General features: G+C 44.0%; 1 protein-coding gene across 2 annotated transcripts in view; it reads left to right on the top strand.

Annotated features, from left to right (window-relative positions):
* Positions 1–899: 899 nt before the first annotated feature.
* Positions 900–17,198, top strand: part of LOC119325899 (amino acid transporter AVT1A-like) — a 32,686-nt gene continuing 16,387 nt past the window's right edge. For both annotated transcript variants that reach the window (XM_037599621.1, XM_037599622.1), the window contains exon 1: positions 900–1,052. In XM_037599621.1, the coding sequence (XP_037455518.1) occupies positions 985–1,052 (68 nt within the window). In that variant the 5' untranslated portion in view covers positions 900–984. The remainder of the gene's footprint in view (positions 1,053–17,198) is intronic.

Here is a 17,198-nt window from a genome sequence, read left to right as displayed (position 1 = left end):
TTGTTAATTAACGCGGCAAGTGTTGTAAAATCAATCTCATCAGACAAATTATGTATCCTTAAAAGAAAGAAAAAACAAATTAACCTGTGGTTGGATGGTTATGAGGACAGTGGTATCCTCAGCCGAATAGAGTTCAAGTGTCAGACTTTATTTGACGTTGGTGCTCATATTTTTCTGAATTTATTTCAGCCCTTTCAATATTGTGCGTTCAGTGGAAGAAGACGTTCCCGTCGATTACGAATGCGTTCGTGATGACTTCGTCGACCTCAAAATGATGTGCCGGCTTAATCTAGGTGCTCATAGTGATAGTGTGTGCGCATGTGTGTTTATAGGAGTGAGTGTATGCTTGTATGTTTGAGCGACTTCGACTGTACTATGTAAAAAAATAAGACCAACAACATCACATTAATCATGGGGTCCAATGTTGATTGGACCATCAGAGAGGGACGTGGAGAGAGATTGGTCACTATGGTTGCTACATGCACGAGGCGGACAATCACCGTTGCTATACATAGGTATATTTTCTTCATCCGGGTTTATAGACCCGTCTGTTATATTAGATCAAACTTTGATGATATATTTGACTACCAAATATAAGTTATACGTCACAAATATTAGAACACTGGAATCGTATTCAAAAGAACTTTCCAAAGGTATTATTTTTCTACACAAAACTCATATTTTATTAGTTAAATTTACAGATAAAATTTGATCAAAGTGCGAGGGTGACTAATAAACCCATACGAAGAAAAAACCACAGGTACAGGAAACATGCATTTATTTCATAGTACATGTGGAGTTTACGTTCGAAAGATGACTAATTTATTGCGCAACTACTCTCAATCATGCACTACACCATGGCCCGTACCTTATGAGTACATCATGGAAGCCACATTTCTCTTGCTGGAGATTCATTTCTTTTTGAGGAGGCCCGTTCGTTCCGCTGTTCCACTTCATGTGAAGCAGCATCCAGAAGAACGAGTTATGAAGGAAAAATCCCCGTCCCAAGTAGTCCTTGTTGCAGTGGATCCAGGATCCTCCGCTCCGGTTTTGTAAGTTCACTCGCACTACACTGCATTTACCTTGATTTATTCGGATGTGTTCAGTCCTCCTCTTCTCTCTACATCTAAAATCGCGGCATAAAGTTTGCAACTTGGACAACAAAAATTCAGAGATGTTTCTTCTGTGTCCCGGCAAAAAAGATGTTTCCCTTCCAGATAGCTCACTAATTTTTAGAGAAAATCAACAGTTGCAAGAGATTAGGGACGAGGGGGAGGTTAAGGGCACGCCGACCCTAAAATCCGACACTGTATCAGCCCACGGATTAGTGGGACCAGTCCACACACAGTAATACAGAAACCGGCCACCCAAAGCTAGCTACAAGCATATGTCTATTTTCTAAAAGTCCGTCGGCTCAAAACTGGGTATCAAATTGTAGATTATTGAAAATAGTAAAATGCGGCAGTAGTTCTAATCTAAATATTACACCAAACAAAGTTTTCATATTAAAGTAGTTCAAACTTGAATTCAAGTGACATATATGTCTAGTAGTCCCCTTTAACCACCCACAGATACTCAATTAAATTTTTCTTGAGTTGCTCATGAGTTCCTCGATGCCGAATTTGTTGATGCATTTGAACAAACTCATCAAGCGTGGTAGAATTCTAATCTACAAGTTAGATAAGACCACCCATGTTCTCAAATTCAAGAGTTGTGGTAGCATCTTCACCCTCATCTTCCACGGTCATGTTATGCATGATCACACAACATGTCATCACCTCCCACAAGGCCTTACCCCATTGTTTAGCAGGTCCACGAAAAACTGTAAAACGGGTTTCGAGAACTCCAAATGCCCCCTTAACATCTTCTCTAGCTTATTCTTGTCTTTGGGCAAAGTGAGACATTTTCTGACCAAGTGGCTCAGAATGGTCTTGACAAAGGTAGCCCATGGAGGATAGATATCATCTACCAAGTAGTAGCCCATGTTATATTCATGCCCATTGATAATATATTTGCAAGAAGGGAGTTGTCCCTTCAGTCAGTCTAGCAAACAATAGAGATCACTGCAGCACACTGATGCCATAGTGAGACCCGGGCATACCAAAGAAAGCGTGCCAAATCCAGAGATCATGTTATGCAACTGCTTCAAGAATGATGGTGGGATTCTTAACATGACCCTGATATTGAACTCGTAGAGCTTCTGGATAGTTCTTCTATCTCCAATGCATTAGCTCAAGAGATTCGAGCAAACTTGGCCACCCTCTTGCTTCGAACATTGTCGAGAGCCTCTCGGTTTCCGTGGCAGATTGTTCTCTGAAGTACTGAGGTCCAAACACCTCGACCACGGCAGTAGAAAATCTGACCATGGAATCTCCACATGTGCTCTCACACATCCGGAGGTATTCCTCCCATGAATCAGCGGTCCTGCACTTCTGGTAACCAAAGAAATCCAATCCTTCCTACGACATCCTTCTTCAAGATGAGGTAGTCATCATAGGACTGGATGCCATGACAGAGAAGATCAACGACATTGTTTTGCAACCCGAAAGCACTTGAGAAAATCGTCAGCGGATAGGGCATCGGGGGCAATGTAGTCTCCCGTCAGCACCAAATGGCTATGTGCCTTGTTCCATTGAGCACGGGATGACCTTTGATCAATTCCTTGAAATTGAGAACATGCTCTTCCCACACTTCGTGTCTGCAAGGCTGTAGGACCTTGAAGTATGTCTAGAGGGGGGTGATTAGACTACTTGACCAATAAAAACTTAAACTTTTCCCAATTTTAGAGTTTGGCAGATTTTAGCTATTTTAGGACAAGTCAAGCAATCATCACACAATTCAAGCAAGCATGCAAAGAGTGTATAGGCAGCGGAAATTAAAGCATGCAACTTGCAAGAAAGTAAAGGGAAGGGTTTGGAGGATTCAAACGCAATTGGAGACACGAATGTTTTTTGCGTGGTTCCGGTAGGTGGTGCTATCGTACATCCACGTTGATGGAGACTTCAACCCACGAAGGGTAACGGTTGCGCGAGTCCACGGAGGGCTCCACCCACGAAGGGTCCACGAAGAAGCAACCTTGTCTATCCCACCATGGCCGTCGCCCACGAAGGACTTGCCTCACTAGCGGTAGATCTTCACGAAGTAGGCGATCACCTTGCCCTTACAAACTCCTTGGTTCAACTCCACAATCTTGTCGGAGGCTCCCAAGTGACACCTAGCCAATCTAGGAGACACCACTCTCCAAGAAGTAACAAATGGTGCGTTGATGATGAACTCCTTGCTCTTGTGCTTCAAATGATAGTCTCCCCAACACTCAACTCTCTCTCATAGGATTTGGATCTGGTGGAAAGAGGGTTTGAGTGGGAAGCAACTTGGGGAAGGCTAGAGATCAAGATTCATATGGCAGGAATGGAATATCTTGGCCTCAACACATGAGTAGGTGGTTCTCTCTCAGAAATGGTAAGTTGGAAGTGTAGGTTCGTTCTGATGGCTCTCTCCACGAATGAAGAGGAGGTGGAGGGGTATATATAGCCTCCACACAAAATCTAACCGTTACACACAATTTACCAAACTCGGTGGGACCAAATCGTTAAACTCGGTCGGACCGATTTAGTAAACCTAGTGACCGTTAGTGATTTTCGATGGGACTGACATGCGTCTCGGTGAGGCCGATTCGGTTAGGGTTAGGGCATAACGTAATCTCGGTGAGACCGATTACACAAACTCGGTGAGACCGATTTGGTAATAAGCTTTCCAGAGAGTTGGTCAGGTAAACTTGGTGGGACCGATTTGCTCTTTTCGGTGAGACCAAAATGTTACAAAAAGGAAACAGAGAGTTTACACTGCAATCTCGGTGGGACCGATCGCTCACTTCGGTTAGACCTAAACATTACGAAGGGAAACAGAGAGATTGCAACCCCATCTCGGTGAGACCGAGATCCCTATCGGTAAGACCGATTTGCTTAGGGTTTGTGGCAGTGGCTATGAATTTTGGAATCAGTGGCGCCGGATAGAAAGAATCGGTGTGACCAATTTTGGCTTTAGGTTTAGGTCATTTGTGGATGTGGGAAAGTAGTTGAGGGTTTTGGAGCATATCACTAAGCACATGAAGCAAGAGGCTCATTAAGCAACACCTCATCCCTTCTTGATAGTATTGGCTTTTCCTATAGACCTTATGTGATCTTGGATCACTAAAATGTAAAATGAAGAGTCTTGAGCTTTTGAGCTTGAGCCAATCCTTTGTACTTAGTATTTTGAGGGATCCACTTTCATCATCCATGCCATGCCATTCATTGAGCTTTCCTGAAATAATAGTCTTGGAATAGCATTAGCTCAATGAGCTATATGTTGTTATGAATTACCAAAGCCACCTAGGGATAGTTGCACTTTCAATCTCCCCCTTTTTGGTAATTGATGACAACATATAGATCAAAGCTTCGAAAAATGATAATAAAATTTAAATAACATCGTCGCTTTGAGAAGTATGTGATAAGCAAGAGCTCCCCCTAAATTTGTGCATAGTTTTAGATTTTCTTTGGACTGCAAATGCACAATGAATTAGGCTCATGGGTTACTCTTCCATGTCACATACATCTTGGTGGAGCGCTTAAAATAATAAACAATGAACACATGCACTCATCACCAAGCATAGTGAGTGATCACATAAGATAGATAGGATAATATCAAGCATGCATAAGTGTAGCTTATGATCAAACACATGATCATCAATGTCTCGCAAGCATAGTATCTCAACCAAAAGCAAACAAAGATTGAAAAACCACCAAATAAAGCAAGAGAGAACAAAAGCAACACTCTCTCTCTCGAAGCCTATGATCTATACATTTTTCTCCCCCTTTGGCAACAAGTTACCAAAAAGTTCATAGAAAATGCATAGTGCTAGATCGACTCTCAGGCTTGATCTTCTGGTGGTGGTGTAGAGATGGATCCTTGGATAAAGGCTTCAGTTGAAGTGGATGGAGCTGGAGGAGTTGGTGCTGGAGCTGGTTGCACTGGAACTGTAGGGGCAGTGGCTGATGCTGAAGTTGTTGCTCTAGTGTCTGTCACTGGCACTGCAACTGACCTCTGGGCTCTGGGCACTCTGGGAAACACATTGGTGGTAGTCTTGCCCTTCCTCTCCTGCATGTCATCCTGCAGCTGCTCCACAACTGACTGAATCTCAGTTAGCTTGACATCTAGATCATAGAATTTTTGTTCCATGATTCTTTCCAGGCTCTCCTGGTTTTGAGTTAGGGTGGCCAACCCCTTCTCAATCCTCAGAGATGATGCTATCAAGTAACCAAGATGCTCCTGTTTGGTTTTCAAGAAATATTCAGATGCCTCCTCTTGAGTTGGCATCTTGGCAGCCTTCTCCCTCTTTGCCTTCTCCTTCTTCTCCTGAGCTTGAACTGATTGTGGATCATCTTCATTCATGACAACCTCATTGTCCTCAAAGTCTGGATAAAGTGGAAAGTGTTCCTTATCCAACTAATATTGTCCTGTGCCCATCTTTGAGTTTATCAATTCTTGAATCTGAGGTGCATATCCACAGCTCTTCTTCTGATCTGCTGCAGTCCTCTTGATTGTTTCAATGATCAGGCTCATGACTTTGAACTTCTGTGGCACATCAAACACATGCAACATGTTGATGGCATGCCCTCTGATCATGTTATGGTCACTAGACTTGGGCAACAAGGTGTGCCTTAGAATCCAATTTATGGTTGGCAACCCTGACAGCAGAAAGTGAACTGATCCAAACTTGTGAGTCTCTAATGCCTTGTCTGGAATTTCCTTGTACATGTGAGCCATTGAATTATGACCCAACTTCTTCTTTGCATAAATGTCTAGGTCATCCTCATTCTCCTTGGGGGCATTGATCAGACTTGCCCATTCTTCAATAGTGGACTGGTACCTTGTACCTTCAGACATCCAAACTATTCTTCCATCTGGGTAAAAGTGTGCTATGGAGTAGAACTGCATGATAAGCTCATCATTCCAGTTGGTGAACTTCTGTCCAACAAATTCTGCAACTCCACAAGCAACAAAGTTGTCTTGCACTCCAGGATAGTGTTGTTCATTTTTCTTGATGAGTTTCCAGTCAACCCACCTCATGTCACAGACTATGGGCTTCTTGTCCAACAGAATTGTTTCATAGAAGTCCTGTTGTTCCTTTGTGTGGAACCTGTAGTCAACAGCAGTTCTTCTTCTTGAAGCATATGGATCTTCCATTCTCCATAGTCTCAGCCCTGAATCCTTCCTGATTCTCATGTCCTCAGCCACAGGATGGGCATCATTGTGGTCTGGTATCTTGGGCTTGAGCTTTCTTAGAACCTGTCCTTCTTCTTCTGAATCTTCAGCAACATTGGGCACTAGGGCCTTGTTCTTCTCAGCAGCTGGAATACTCCTAGTATTCCTCTTTGGAACTTGCTTGGCCTTGGAGGCAGCTTTGGGTGATTCCTTGGGCTTGGATGTTGCAGCCCCTGATCTGATTGCATCTCCCATAAGCTTAGCTGCCTTTGGAGCTGGTGCAGCAAGCTCTTCCTCTTCCATCATGGAAGGTTGACCAACAATTTTGGCCATGGTCTTCTTTACCCTTTCCTTCCTCTTTTTTCCTTCAGCAGCTGGCTCTTTGGGATCAGGACTTTTAGGCAGTTGAGTTGATGCTCTGGCCTTGGACATTGGTTGTCTTCCTGCAGGCCTTTTGGTCTTCATGCCTGGCTTTGTATTCTTTGCTGAGCCATATTCCTTCTTGAGCACCACTTTCTTGGAAGTAGCCTCATCTTCCTCAGCTTTGTAATCTTCATCCTCTGAATCTGAAGTTATTTTCCTCCTTTGCCTAGTTGCAGCCTTAGGCACATTGCTAGGAGTACTTCTGCTCCCTTCATCTGAAGTTGACGGACGAGTGCCCTCACTCAAGTCCATCTGCTCTTCTGACCTGTTCTGGCTGTCACTTTGATCAGACATACTGCAAAAGCTGACTGCTGACCCTGTGAAGAGTTATAAATGAGATAGAAAAGATGAGCATCACAAAATGCAGAGGTTTTTGCAAAAGAATGACTCAAAAGTTCAGTCTTAGTTTTCCATAGAAATCATTTCGGATCCACCGATTTTTAAACTCGGTGATACCGAAGCAGTTTTGGAACCTAAACTGATGATCTCGGTTGGACCGAGTTTTAGTTCGGTGGTACCGAGACTGCTAGGGTTTCACAGAATCCTCAAATCGGTTGCACCGATTAGTAAGTCTCGGTCAGACCGAGAGTAACTAGTGCAATGGCATAAGCCAAATCGGTGAGACCGAGTTTTTCAACTCGGTGGGTCCGAGATGGTTTCGGCGGAAACCTAACCCTGAAAATTTGAATCACATCTAATCTATGAACTACTTTGGCTGGATAGAAGAGTTTCAATCGTGGCAAGAATCAATATGAAAACAATGTGCCAGGAATCAGACGTGGATAGCACAAAGATTAAGTCCAGACCCTAACTTGGTGGTGGAATTGCTACGGCGGCAACGGCGGGGACGAAATCCGTTGACGGCGGCGGAGACCAGCGACAGGAGGCTGCTGGCGACGAGGAGACGATCAGGAGACCATGATGGCAGAGCGAGCTGTTGCGCGGGCGAAGGGTTTCGGAGAAATTTCCAAAATTTTGCCCGGGGCTATATATATAGCTCGACCCTGTCGGTGTGACCGAGTGGAACAACTCGGTGGCACCGAGATGCATAACTGTGTTCAGTTACAGCAAATCGGTGAGACCGAAAAGTTCAAATCGGTTGCACCGAGACTGAAAACTCAGATCAACTTGATGATCTCGGTAGGACCGAAATGGAAGGATCGGTCAGACCGAGAATCACTAAGAGGTTTTGGAAGTTTAAGTCTATGATGAATCGGGGACTCCGAGTGCTCCTCACACAGAGTGGTTCGAATCTGACTTGATCAAATTTTCTGATGTAGCATGAATAGAGTTTGAGACGAGAAAAGCATAGATAGCTAAAGAAGGTTCTTAGGCATTCTTGTCCATCCACTTGGCACAAAGAAAAGAATCCAAACAAACAAAACAACAAGTGGATGTCCTTGAATGAGTAAAATATGCACCAACATGCTCACACAATAAGATGGCAATTGAAATATGTGGCAAAGCATGCACAACCAATTTTAGCATCTATCAAGCAATTGGCGATGACTAGGTCATCTATATATGAGTATATTGACTTAGGAGTCAAATGAGAACATTTGATCATAGGTCATACTCATCGTTTAAGCTCAAGTGGGGTTACCACTTTTACATAATGCATTAATGTGTTCACACCATTAGAGTTGCTTTGACTCAATTCTTAGAGTTAAGCTCCCCCTAGATGTGACATCCCCCCTTAGAGGGATGAACTAACCTTGGGTTTTGTCGATGATGACTTCATGTAGGTGTTGAAGATGTAGATGCTCAATGTTGATGTAGATCATTTGGAGCAATCCTTTGGAGTGAGTTGCACTTTCAACTTGCCTACATGGGTTAGTCCCACAAGGAACAAACAAGAATATCCATAGACATAGAGTGATGCACACACAAGATGATGTCCATGAAAACATTAGGTTACCTTGTCCCTTGCCTTACCAACATGAGGGTTTGTGACTCCTTGAACTAGTGCAAGATGTGGAAGTTGATTGCACTTGTTCTTGCCAAAATGATATGAGTGAAGAATGTTGGTGGAGTCACCCTCAAGAACTCTCTAGTTCTTCTTCTTCGGGATCCACATCATCTTGATGGGAATCCTTGGAGTTGTAGTTGTACTTGATGAAGTAGAAATTGACGTAGTCTTGGGGACCCAACTGAACGAGGCTTTAGGTGCTTCTTCAAATGCATCAATCTCTTCTTGAAGCTTGTCCTTGCCTTTGTTCTTGTGGTCTTGTGGTGGAAGATCATCTTGAGCTTGTGTCCCCTTGAAGGAAGTAGGATCATACTTCTCTTGTTGAGGAACAAACTTTGTCTTGGGGTATTGATCTTCTTCCCACTCAACTCCATTGGCGTTGAACTTTCGTTCAAAACCAACACCTTGATTCTTCCGGTGCCTTCCTTGCTTGCGTACAGTTTCCTCGAATTGCTTACTCCCGGCAAGGCTCTTGTAAACACCTTTCTCTATAATTCCCTTCAATAAACTATTTTCTTGCTCAAGTGTAACTTGGCTAAGAGAATCATTAGTGGAATCAAGAGAACTACTAGAAGCAACAACATTGGATTTGACATTATTATTGTTACTACTAGAGGAAGTATCTTTCTTGTACTTGTTACTAGACTTGACTTGAGGCACGTAAGTAGATAAGAGTAAACGCTTGGCAATGTAAGAAGAAATTTTCTTGCGGAGATCATCATTGATTGCCTTTAAGAACTCATGCTCTTGCTCAAGGTTGAGCTTTTCAAGCGTAACTTCTCATGAGCCCTTAAAAGTTCTTGATGATCTTCGAATATAGTTTCATGAGCCAACTTAAGAGTGTTTAGTTCTTTAGTTAGAAGCTCAATTTTCTCCTTATCATTTTCATTCGTTTGATTAGCATGATTAATTGACGTTTCATCATAGTATTCATCACTAGAGTTGTCAACAAGTAAATCATCATCCACAAGCAAGTCATCTTCATCACTATTAAAATCAACATACTCGGGATGTGTTACCTTTGGACCTTTGGCCATGAAGCATCTTCCAACACCTTCATTTGGTGAGTCAAATATGTCGTAGGAGTTGGTTGACACAAGTGCTAGACCGGCAACACCTTCATCTTGAGTATATTCGGAGTCGGAGTCATAGCTTCTCTCGGAGTGATTGTCAGAGTCAGAGTCGGAAACCCATTCACCAACATGAGCTTGATGTCTTCGTTTTGTGTAGCTCCTTGATGACTTGTCCTTTATTTCCGAATCCTTACTTCTCTGTGAGGATCTTCGTTCATAACGATCATCTCTACTCCTCCTCTCTCTTGGTGGTGATTCTTCTCTTTTGCTCCTTCTTCTTGGAGAATCTTTTCTTCTTTTTTAGGGTGCCGTACACTCATTGGAGTAGTGTCCGGGTCTCCCACAATTGTAGCAATTGCGCTCTCGACTAGAAGATCTCTTGTCATTGTAAGACCTTGACTTGGAGCTTCTTTCTTTGCTTCTACTTTTGTAGAATTTGTTGAAGTTCTTCACCATTACGCTCAATTCTTCATTGAAGGTTGGTTTCTCACTTGATGATGTGGGGGATTCACTTGAGGCTTTGTAAGCACCACTTGACTTGTTGTGAAGTTCCTCCTTATCCTTGAGTGACATCTCATGAGCAACAATCCTTCCAATGACTTCCGTTGGCTTGAGATCTTTGTAGTTTGGCATCATTTGGATCAATGTGCACACGGTATCATACTTTCCATCCAATGCTCTTAGGATTTTCTTGATGATGAATTTGTCGGTCATCTCTTCACTCCCTAAGCCGGCAATCTCATTTGTGATAAGAGCAAGCCTAGAGTACATTTCAGCGACACCTTCACCATCCTTCATTTTGAACTTGTCAAGCTGACTTTGGAGCACATCCAACTTGGATTCCTTGACGGACTCAGTACCTTCATGCATATCAATCAAAGTATCCCAAATTTCCTTTGCATTCTCAAGACGGCTGATTTTGTTGAATTCTTCGGGGCACAATCCATTGAAGATGATGTCACATGCTTGAGCGTTGTATTGCAGCATCTTCAATTCTTCCGCATTAGCTTCACGGTTCGGTTCTCTCCCATCGAAGAATTCACCTTGCAAGCCAATACAAATAATTGCCCAAACGGCGGGGTTATGTCCAAGAATATGCATTTTCATCTTATGCTTCCAACTAGCAAAATTAGTACCATCAAAGTAAGGACCTCTACGGTGATAATTTCCCTCGCTAGACGCCATACTCTTCTAGGTTGTGAAACCAAGGCTATGACCACCAAAAGCTATGGAAATCAAAGCAAATGGAGACCAATGCTCTGATACCACTTGTAGGACCTTGAAGTATGTCTAGAGGGGGGTGATTAGACTACTTGACCAATAAAAACTTAACCTTTTCCCAATTTTAGAGTTTGGCGGATTTTAGCTATTTTAGGACAAGTCAAGCAATCATCACACAATTGAAGCAAGCATGCAAAGAGTGTATAGGCAGCGGAAATTAAATCATGCAACTTGCAAGAAAGTAAAGGGAAGGGTTTGGAGGATTCAAACGCAATTGGAGACACGGATGTTTTTGGCGTGGTTCCGATAGGTGGTGCTATCGTACATCCACGTTGATGGAGACTTCAACCCACGAAGGGTAATGGCTGCGCGAGTCCACGGAGGGCTCCACCCACGAAGGGTCCACGAAGAAGCAACTTGTCTATCCCACCATGGCCGTCGCCCACGAAGGACTTTCCTCACTAGCGGTAGATCTTCATGAAGTAGGCGATCTCCTTGCCCTTACAAACTCCTTGGTTCAACTCCACAATCTTGTCGGAGGCTCCCAAGTGACACCTAGCCAATCTAGGAGACACCACTCTCCAAGAAGTAACAAATGGTGCATTGATGATGAACTCCTTGCTCTTGTGCTTCAAATGATAGTCTCCCCAACACTCAACTCTCTCTCATAGGATTTGGATCTGGTGGAAAGAGGGTTTGAGTGGAAAGCAACTTGGGGAAGGCTAGAGATCAAGATTCATATGGTAGGAATGGAATATCTTGGCCTCAACACATGAGTAGGTGGTTCTCTCTCAGAAATGGTAAGTTGGAAGTGTAGGTTCGTTCTGATGGCTCTCTCCACGAATGAAGAGGAGGTGGAGGGGTATATATAGCCTCCACACAAAATCTAACCGTTACACACAATTTACCAAACTCGGTGGGACTGAATCGTTAAACTCGGTCGGACCAATTTAGTAAACCAAGTGACCGTTAGTGATTTTCGGTGGGACTAACATGCATCTCGGTGAGGCCGATTCGGTTAGGGTTAGGGCATAACGTAATCTCGGTGAGACCGATTACACAAACTCGGTGAGACCGATTTGGTAATAAGCTTTCCAGAGAGTTGGTCGGGTAAACTCGATGGGACCGATTTGCTCTTTTCGGTGAGACCGAAATGTTACAAAAAGGAAACATAGAGTTTACATTGCGATCTCGGTGGGACTGACTGCTCACTTCGGTTAGACCAAAATGTTACGAAGGGAAACAGAGAGATTGCAACCCCATCTCGGTGAGACCGAGATCCCTATCGGTAAGACCGGTTTGCTTAGGTTTTGTGGCAGTGGCTATGACTTTTGGAATCGGTGGCGCCGGATAGAAAGAATCGGTGTGACCGATTTTGGCTTTAGGTTTAGGTCATTTGTGGATGTGGGAAAGTAGTTGAGGGTTTTGGAGCATATCACTAAGCACATGAAGCAAGAGGCTCATTAAGCAACACCTCATCCCTTCTTGATAGTATTGGCTTTTCCTATAGACTCAATGTGATCTTGGATCACTAAAATGTAAAATGAAGAGTCTTGAGATTTTGAGCTTGAGCCAATCCTTTGTCCTTAATATTTTGAGGGATCCACTTTCATCATCCATGCCATGCCATTCATTGAGCTTTCCTGAAATAATAGTCTTGGAATAGCATTAGCTCAATGAGCTATATGTTGTTATGAATTACCAAAACCACCTAGGGATAGTTGCACTTTCAAAGGCCCCCCTGCATCATCACCATTTTATCCATGTAGTCGTCCTTGTCGCATGAGTCATAGGACGACTCAACGTGGTGCTCGAATATGTACTCCATCCATTGCTTCAAACAAGGGACAACAAAATTAGCATGTCATTTCAGTAAACACTTATCGGGCATGGTGACTACCATAGGGGCGGATGGTACGTGCGCGGTGGATGAATGAGAGATGTGGACCGGCAGCGGAGGACAAGTGGCATGGAGGCCAGGTCTAGTGGTGGAGGTTGTGGAGTCTTGGGAAGGGCTTACCGAGCGGCCGAGATGGTGGAACGATGGTGCGGTGAGAAAGAATATGGATGCACAAAAGGAGAGAAGGATGGAGACTCACGATCCAGGGGGATGGGTGGGCCGGGGTGTCAGAGTCCTACATGGCTGGTGTCCGTATTCCGGCAAAGCCCGCTAGTTTGCTTCTAGTTTGCAACAAAACAGACGTCCGTACTGATCCATGGACCGATGCAAGATGTCGCTAGATAGCAAACTGCGTCTAGACAGCTTGGTCAGAATGTTTGCAGACAGTTTGAGGGTCTGCTTTGAAGATGCCTACTACTTAAAAACTGTGTTAGGATTTTCCTCGAAGAGGAGAGGAGGTGCAGTACATTAGAGATAAGTATTTCCCTCCATGATCCACATGCATGCGAGTTTTATAATCTTCCAGGATAGTGGGATTAACATCAACTAAAGTCATGACCTCTTCCAACCCACTTTTATCAAATAATGCATAAGATTGATAATTCTCTAAAGTAGTGGGATCATTATCACATAAAATTAACGCTCTTCCAAACCCACTTGTAATAATTCGGTATGATGATTGCTACTTGTGAACTGCGTTGGGGTTTCCTCGAAGAGGAGAGGATGATGCAGTACAATGGAGATAAGTATTTCCCTCAGTTAAGAACCAAGGTTATCAATCCAATAGGAGAACCACGTGCAACCTCGCTAACAGCACCTACACAAAAGAGCAAATACTTGCACCCAATGCGATCAAGGGGGTTGTCAATCCCCTTGGCGGTTATTTGCAAGGATTAAATCTTGTAGTGATAGATAGATAAAAGAAAACATAAAATAAAATAATGGTAAATATTCTTTCCTGGATTTTTGAATGAGCTAATTCAGGATTTTATGGTTTGAAATAAAGAAGACCAATGGTACTTCTTCATGATAACATAGTTCTTTAGCTTGTTGGGGAACGTTGCAGAAAATTAAAATTTTTCCTACGGTTTCACCAAGATCCATCTATGAGTTCATCTAAGCAACGAGTCAAGGGAGAGAGTTTGCATCTACATACCACTTGTAGATCACGAGCGGAAGCTAGCCAAGGGGATGGTGATGATGGAGTCGTACTCGAACGTGATTCGGATCACCGATGTCCAAGTGCTGAACGGACAGCACCTCCGCGTTCAACACACGTACGGGACGGGAGACGTCTCCTCCTTCTTGATCCAGCAAGGGGGAAGGAGAGGTTGAGGAAGATTGCTCCAACGGCAGCACGACGGCGTGGTGTAGTTGGTGCAGCAGTACTCCGACAGGGCTTCGCCAAGCATATACGGAGGAGGAGAGGTGTTGGGGAGGGGAGGGGCTGCGCCTTGGCTTGTGTTAAGCTCCCATGCGCCTCCCCAATATATATAGGGGTGGAGGGGCTGGTTTCTTGCCCTCTAAGTCCATTGGGGCGTTGGCCAAGGTGGGAGGAAAGAAATCCCATCATTTCCTTCCCCACCGATTGTTATCCCCCCTTTTTAGGGATCTTGATCTTATCCCTTCGGGATATGATCTTATTCCTTCTAAGGGGGGATCTTGGTGCGCCTTGACCAGGGGTGTGGGGCCTTTCCCCCACTACTCACGTTCATGTGGGTCCCCCCATGCAGGTGGGCCCCACTCCGGAACCTTCTAGAACCTTCCCGGTACAATACCGAAAAATCCCGAACATTTTCCGGTGGCCAAAATAGGACTTCCCATATATAAATCTTTACCTCCGGACCATTTCGGAACTCCTCGTGACCTCTAGGATCTCATCTGGGACTCCGAACAACATTCGGTAACCACATACAAACTTCCTTTATAACCCTAGCGTCATCGAACCTTAAGTGTGTAGACCCTACGGGTTCGGGAGACATGTAGACATGACCGAGATGTTCTTCGGTCAATAACCAACAGCGGGATCTGGATACCCATGTTGGCTCCCACATGCTTCTCGATGTTGTCATCGGATGAACCACGATGTCGAGGATTCGATCAAACCCTGTATACAATTCCTCGTCAATCGGTACGTTACTTGCCCGAGACTCGATCGTCGGTATCCCAATACCTTGTTCAGTCTCGTTACCGGCAAGTCACTTTACTTGTATCGTAATGCATGATCTCGTGGCCAACACTTTGGTCACCTTGAGCTCATTATGATGATGCATTACCGAGTGGGCCCAGAGATACCTCTCCGTCATACGGAGTGACAAATCCCAGTCTCGATCCGTGTCAACCCAACAGCTACTTTCGGAGATACCTGTAATGCACCTTTATAGTCACCCAGTTACGTTGTGACGTTTGATACACCCAAGGCACTCCTACGGTATCCGGGAGTTACACGATCTCATGGTCTAAGGAAGAGATACTTGACATTGGCAAAGCTCTAGCAAACGAACTAAACGACCTTTGTGCTATGCTTAGGATTGGGTCTTGTCCATCACATCATTCTCCTAATGATGTGATCCCGTTATCAACGACATCCAATGTCCATAGCCAGGAAATCATGACTATCTGTTGATCACAACGAGCTAGTCAACTAGAGGCTCACTAGGGACATATTGAGGTCTATGTATTAACACGTGTATTACGATTTCCGGATAATACAGTTATAGCATGAATAAAAGACAATTATCATGAACAATGAAATATAATAATACTTTTATTATTGCCTCTAGGGCATATTTCCAACAGTCTCCCACTTGCACTAGAGTCACCAATCTAGTTACATTGTGATGAATCGAACACCCATAGAGTTCTGGTGTTGATCATGTTTAGCTCGCGAGAGAGGTTTAGTCAACGGATCTGCGACATTCAGATCCGTATGTACTTTGCAAATTTCTATGTCTCCATCTTGAACATTTTCACGGATGGAGTTGAAACGACGCTTGATGTGCCTGGTCTTCTTGTGAAACCTGGGCTCCTTGGCAAGGGCAATAGCTCCAGTGTTGTCACAGAAGAGTTTGATTGGCCCTGACGCATTGGGTATGACTCCTAGGTCGGTGATGAACTCCTTCACCCAAATCGCTTCATGCGCTGCCTCCGAGGCTGCCATGTACTCCGCTTCACACGTAGATCCCGCCACGACGCTCTGCTTGCAGCTGCACCAGCTTACTGCTCCACCATTCAACATATACACATATCCGGTTTGTGACTTAGAGTCATCCGGATCTGAGTCGAAGCTAGCGTCGACGTAACCCTTTACGACAAGCTCTTCGTCTCCTCCATAAATGAGAAACATGTCCTTTGTCCTTTTCAGGTACTTCAGGATATTCTTGACTGCTGTCCAGTGTTCCTTGCTGGGATTACTTTGGTATCTAGCTACCAAACTCACGGCAAGGTTTACATCAGGTCTGGTACACAGCATGGCATACATAATAGATCCTATGGCTGAAGCATAGGGGATGACACTCATCTCTTCTTTATCTTTTGCCGTGGTCGGTGACTGAGCCGAGCTCAATCTCACACCTTGTAACATAGGCAAGAACCCCTTCTTGGACTGATCCATTTTGAACCTCTTCAAAATCTTATCAAGGTATGTGCTTTGTGAAAGACCTATGAGGCGTCTCGATCTATCTCTATAGATCTTGATGCCTAATATGTAAGCAGCTTCTCCAAGGTCCTTCATTGAAAAACACTTATTCAAGTAGGCCTTAATGTTGTCCAGAAATTCTATATTATTTCCCATCAAGAGTATGTCATCTACATATAATATGAGAAATGCTACAGAGCTCCCACTCACTTTCTTGTAAACGCAGGCTTCTCCATAAGTCTGCATAAACCCAAACGCTTTGATCATCTCATCAAAGCGAATATTCCAACTCCGAGATGCTTGCACCAGCCCATAAATGGATCGCTGGAGCTTGCATACTTTGTTAGCGTTCTTAGGATCGACAAAACCTTCCGGCTGCATCATATACAGTTCTTCCTTAAGATGCCCGTTAAGGAATGCTGTTTTGACGTCCATCTGCCATATCTCATAATCATAGTATGCGGCAATTGCTAACATGATTCGGATGGACTTTAGCTTCGCTACAGGAGAGAATGTCTCATCGTAGTCAATCCCTTGAACCTATCGATAACCCTTAGCGACAAGTCGAGCTTTATAGATGGTGACATTACCATCCGCGTCTGTCTTCTTCTTAAAGATCCATTTATTTTCTATCGCTCGCCGATCATCGGGCAAGTCTGTCAAAGTCCATACTTTGTTTTCATACATGGATTCTATCTCGGATTTCATGGCTTCAAGCCATTTGTTGGAATT

Source organism: Triticum dicoccoides, chromosome 6B, assembly GCF_002162155.2.
Source record: "Triticum dicoccoides isolate Atlit2015 ecotype Zavitan chromosome 6B, WEW_v2.0, whole genome shotgun sequence".
Classification (NCBI taxonomy): Eukaryota; Viridiplantae; Streptophyta; class Magnoliopsida; order Poales; family Poaceae; genus Triticum; species Triticum dicoccoides.
Note: the sequence above shows the minus strand (reverse complement) of the source record. Positions and strands in the feature narration are given on the sequence as shown.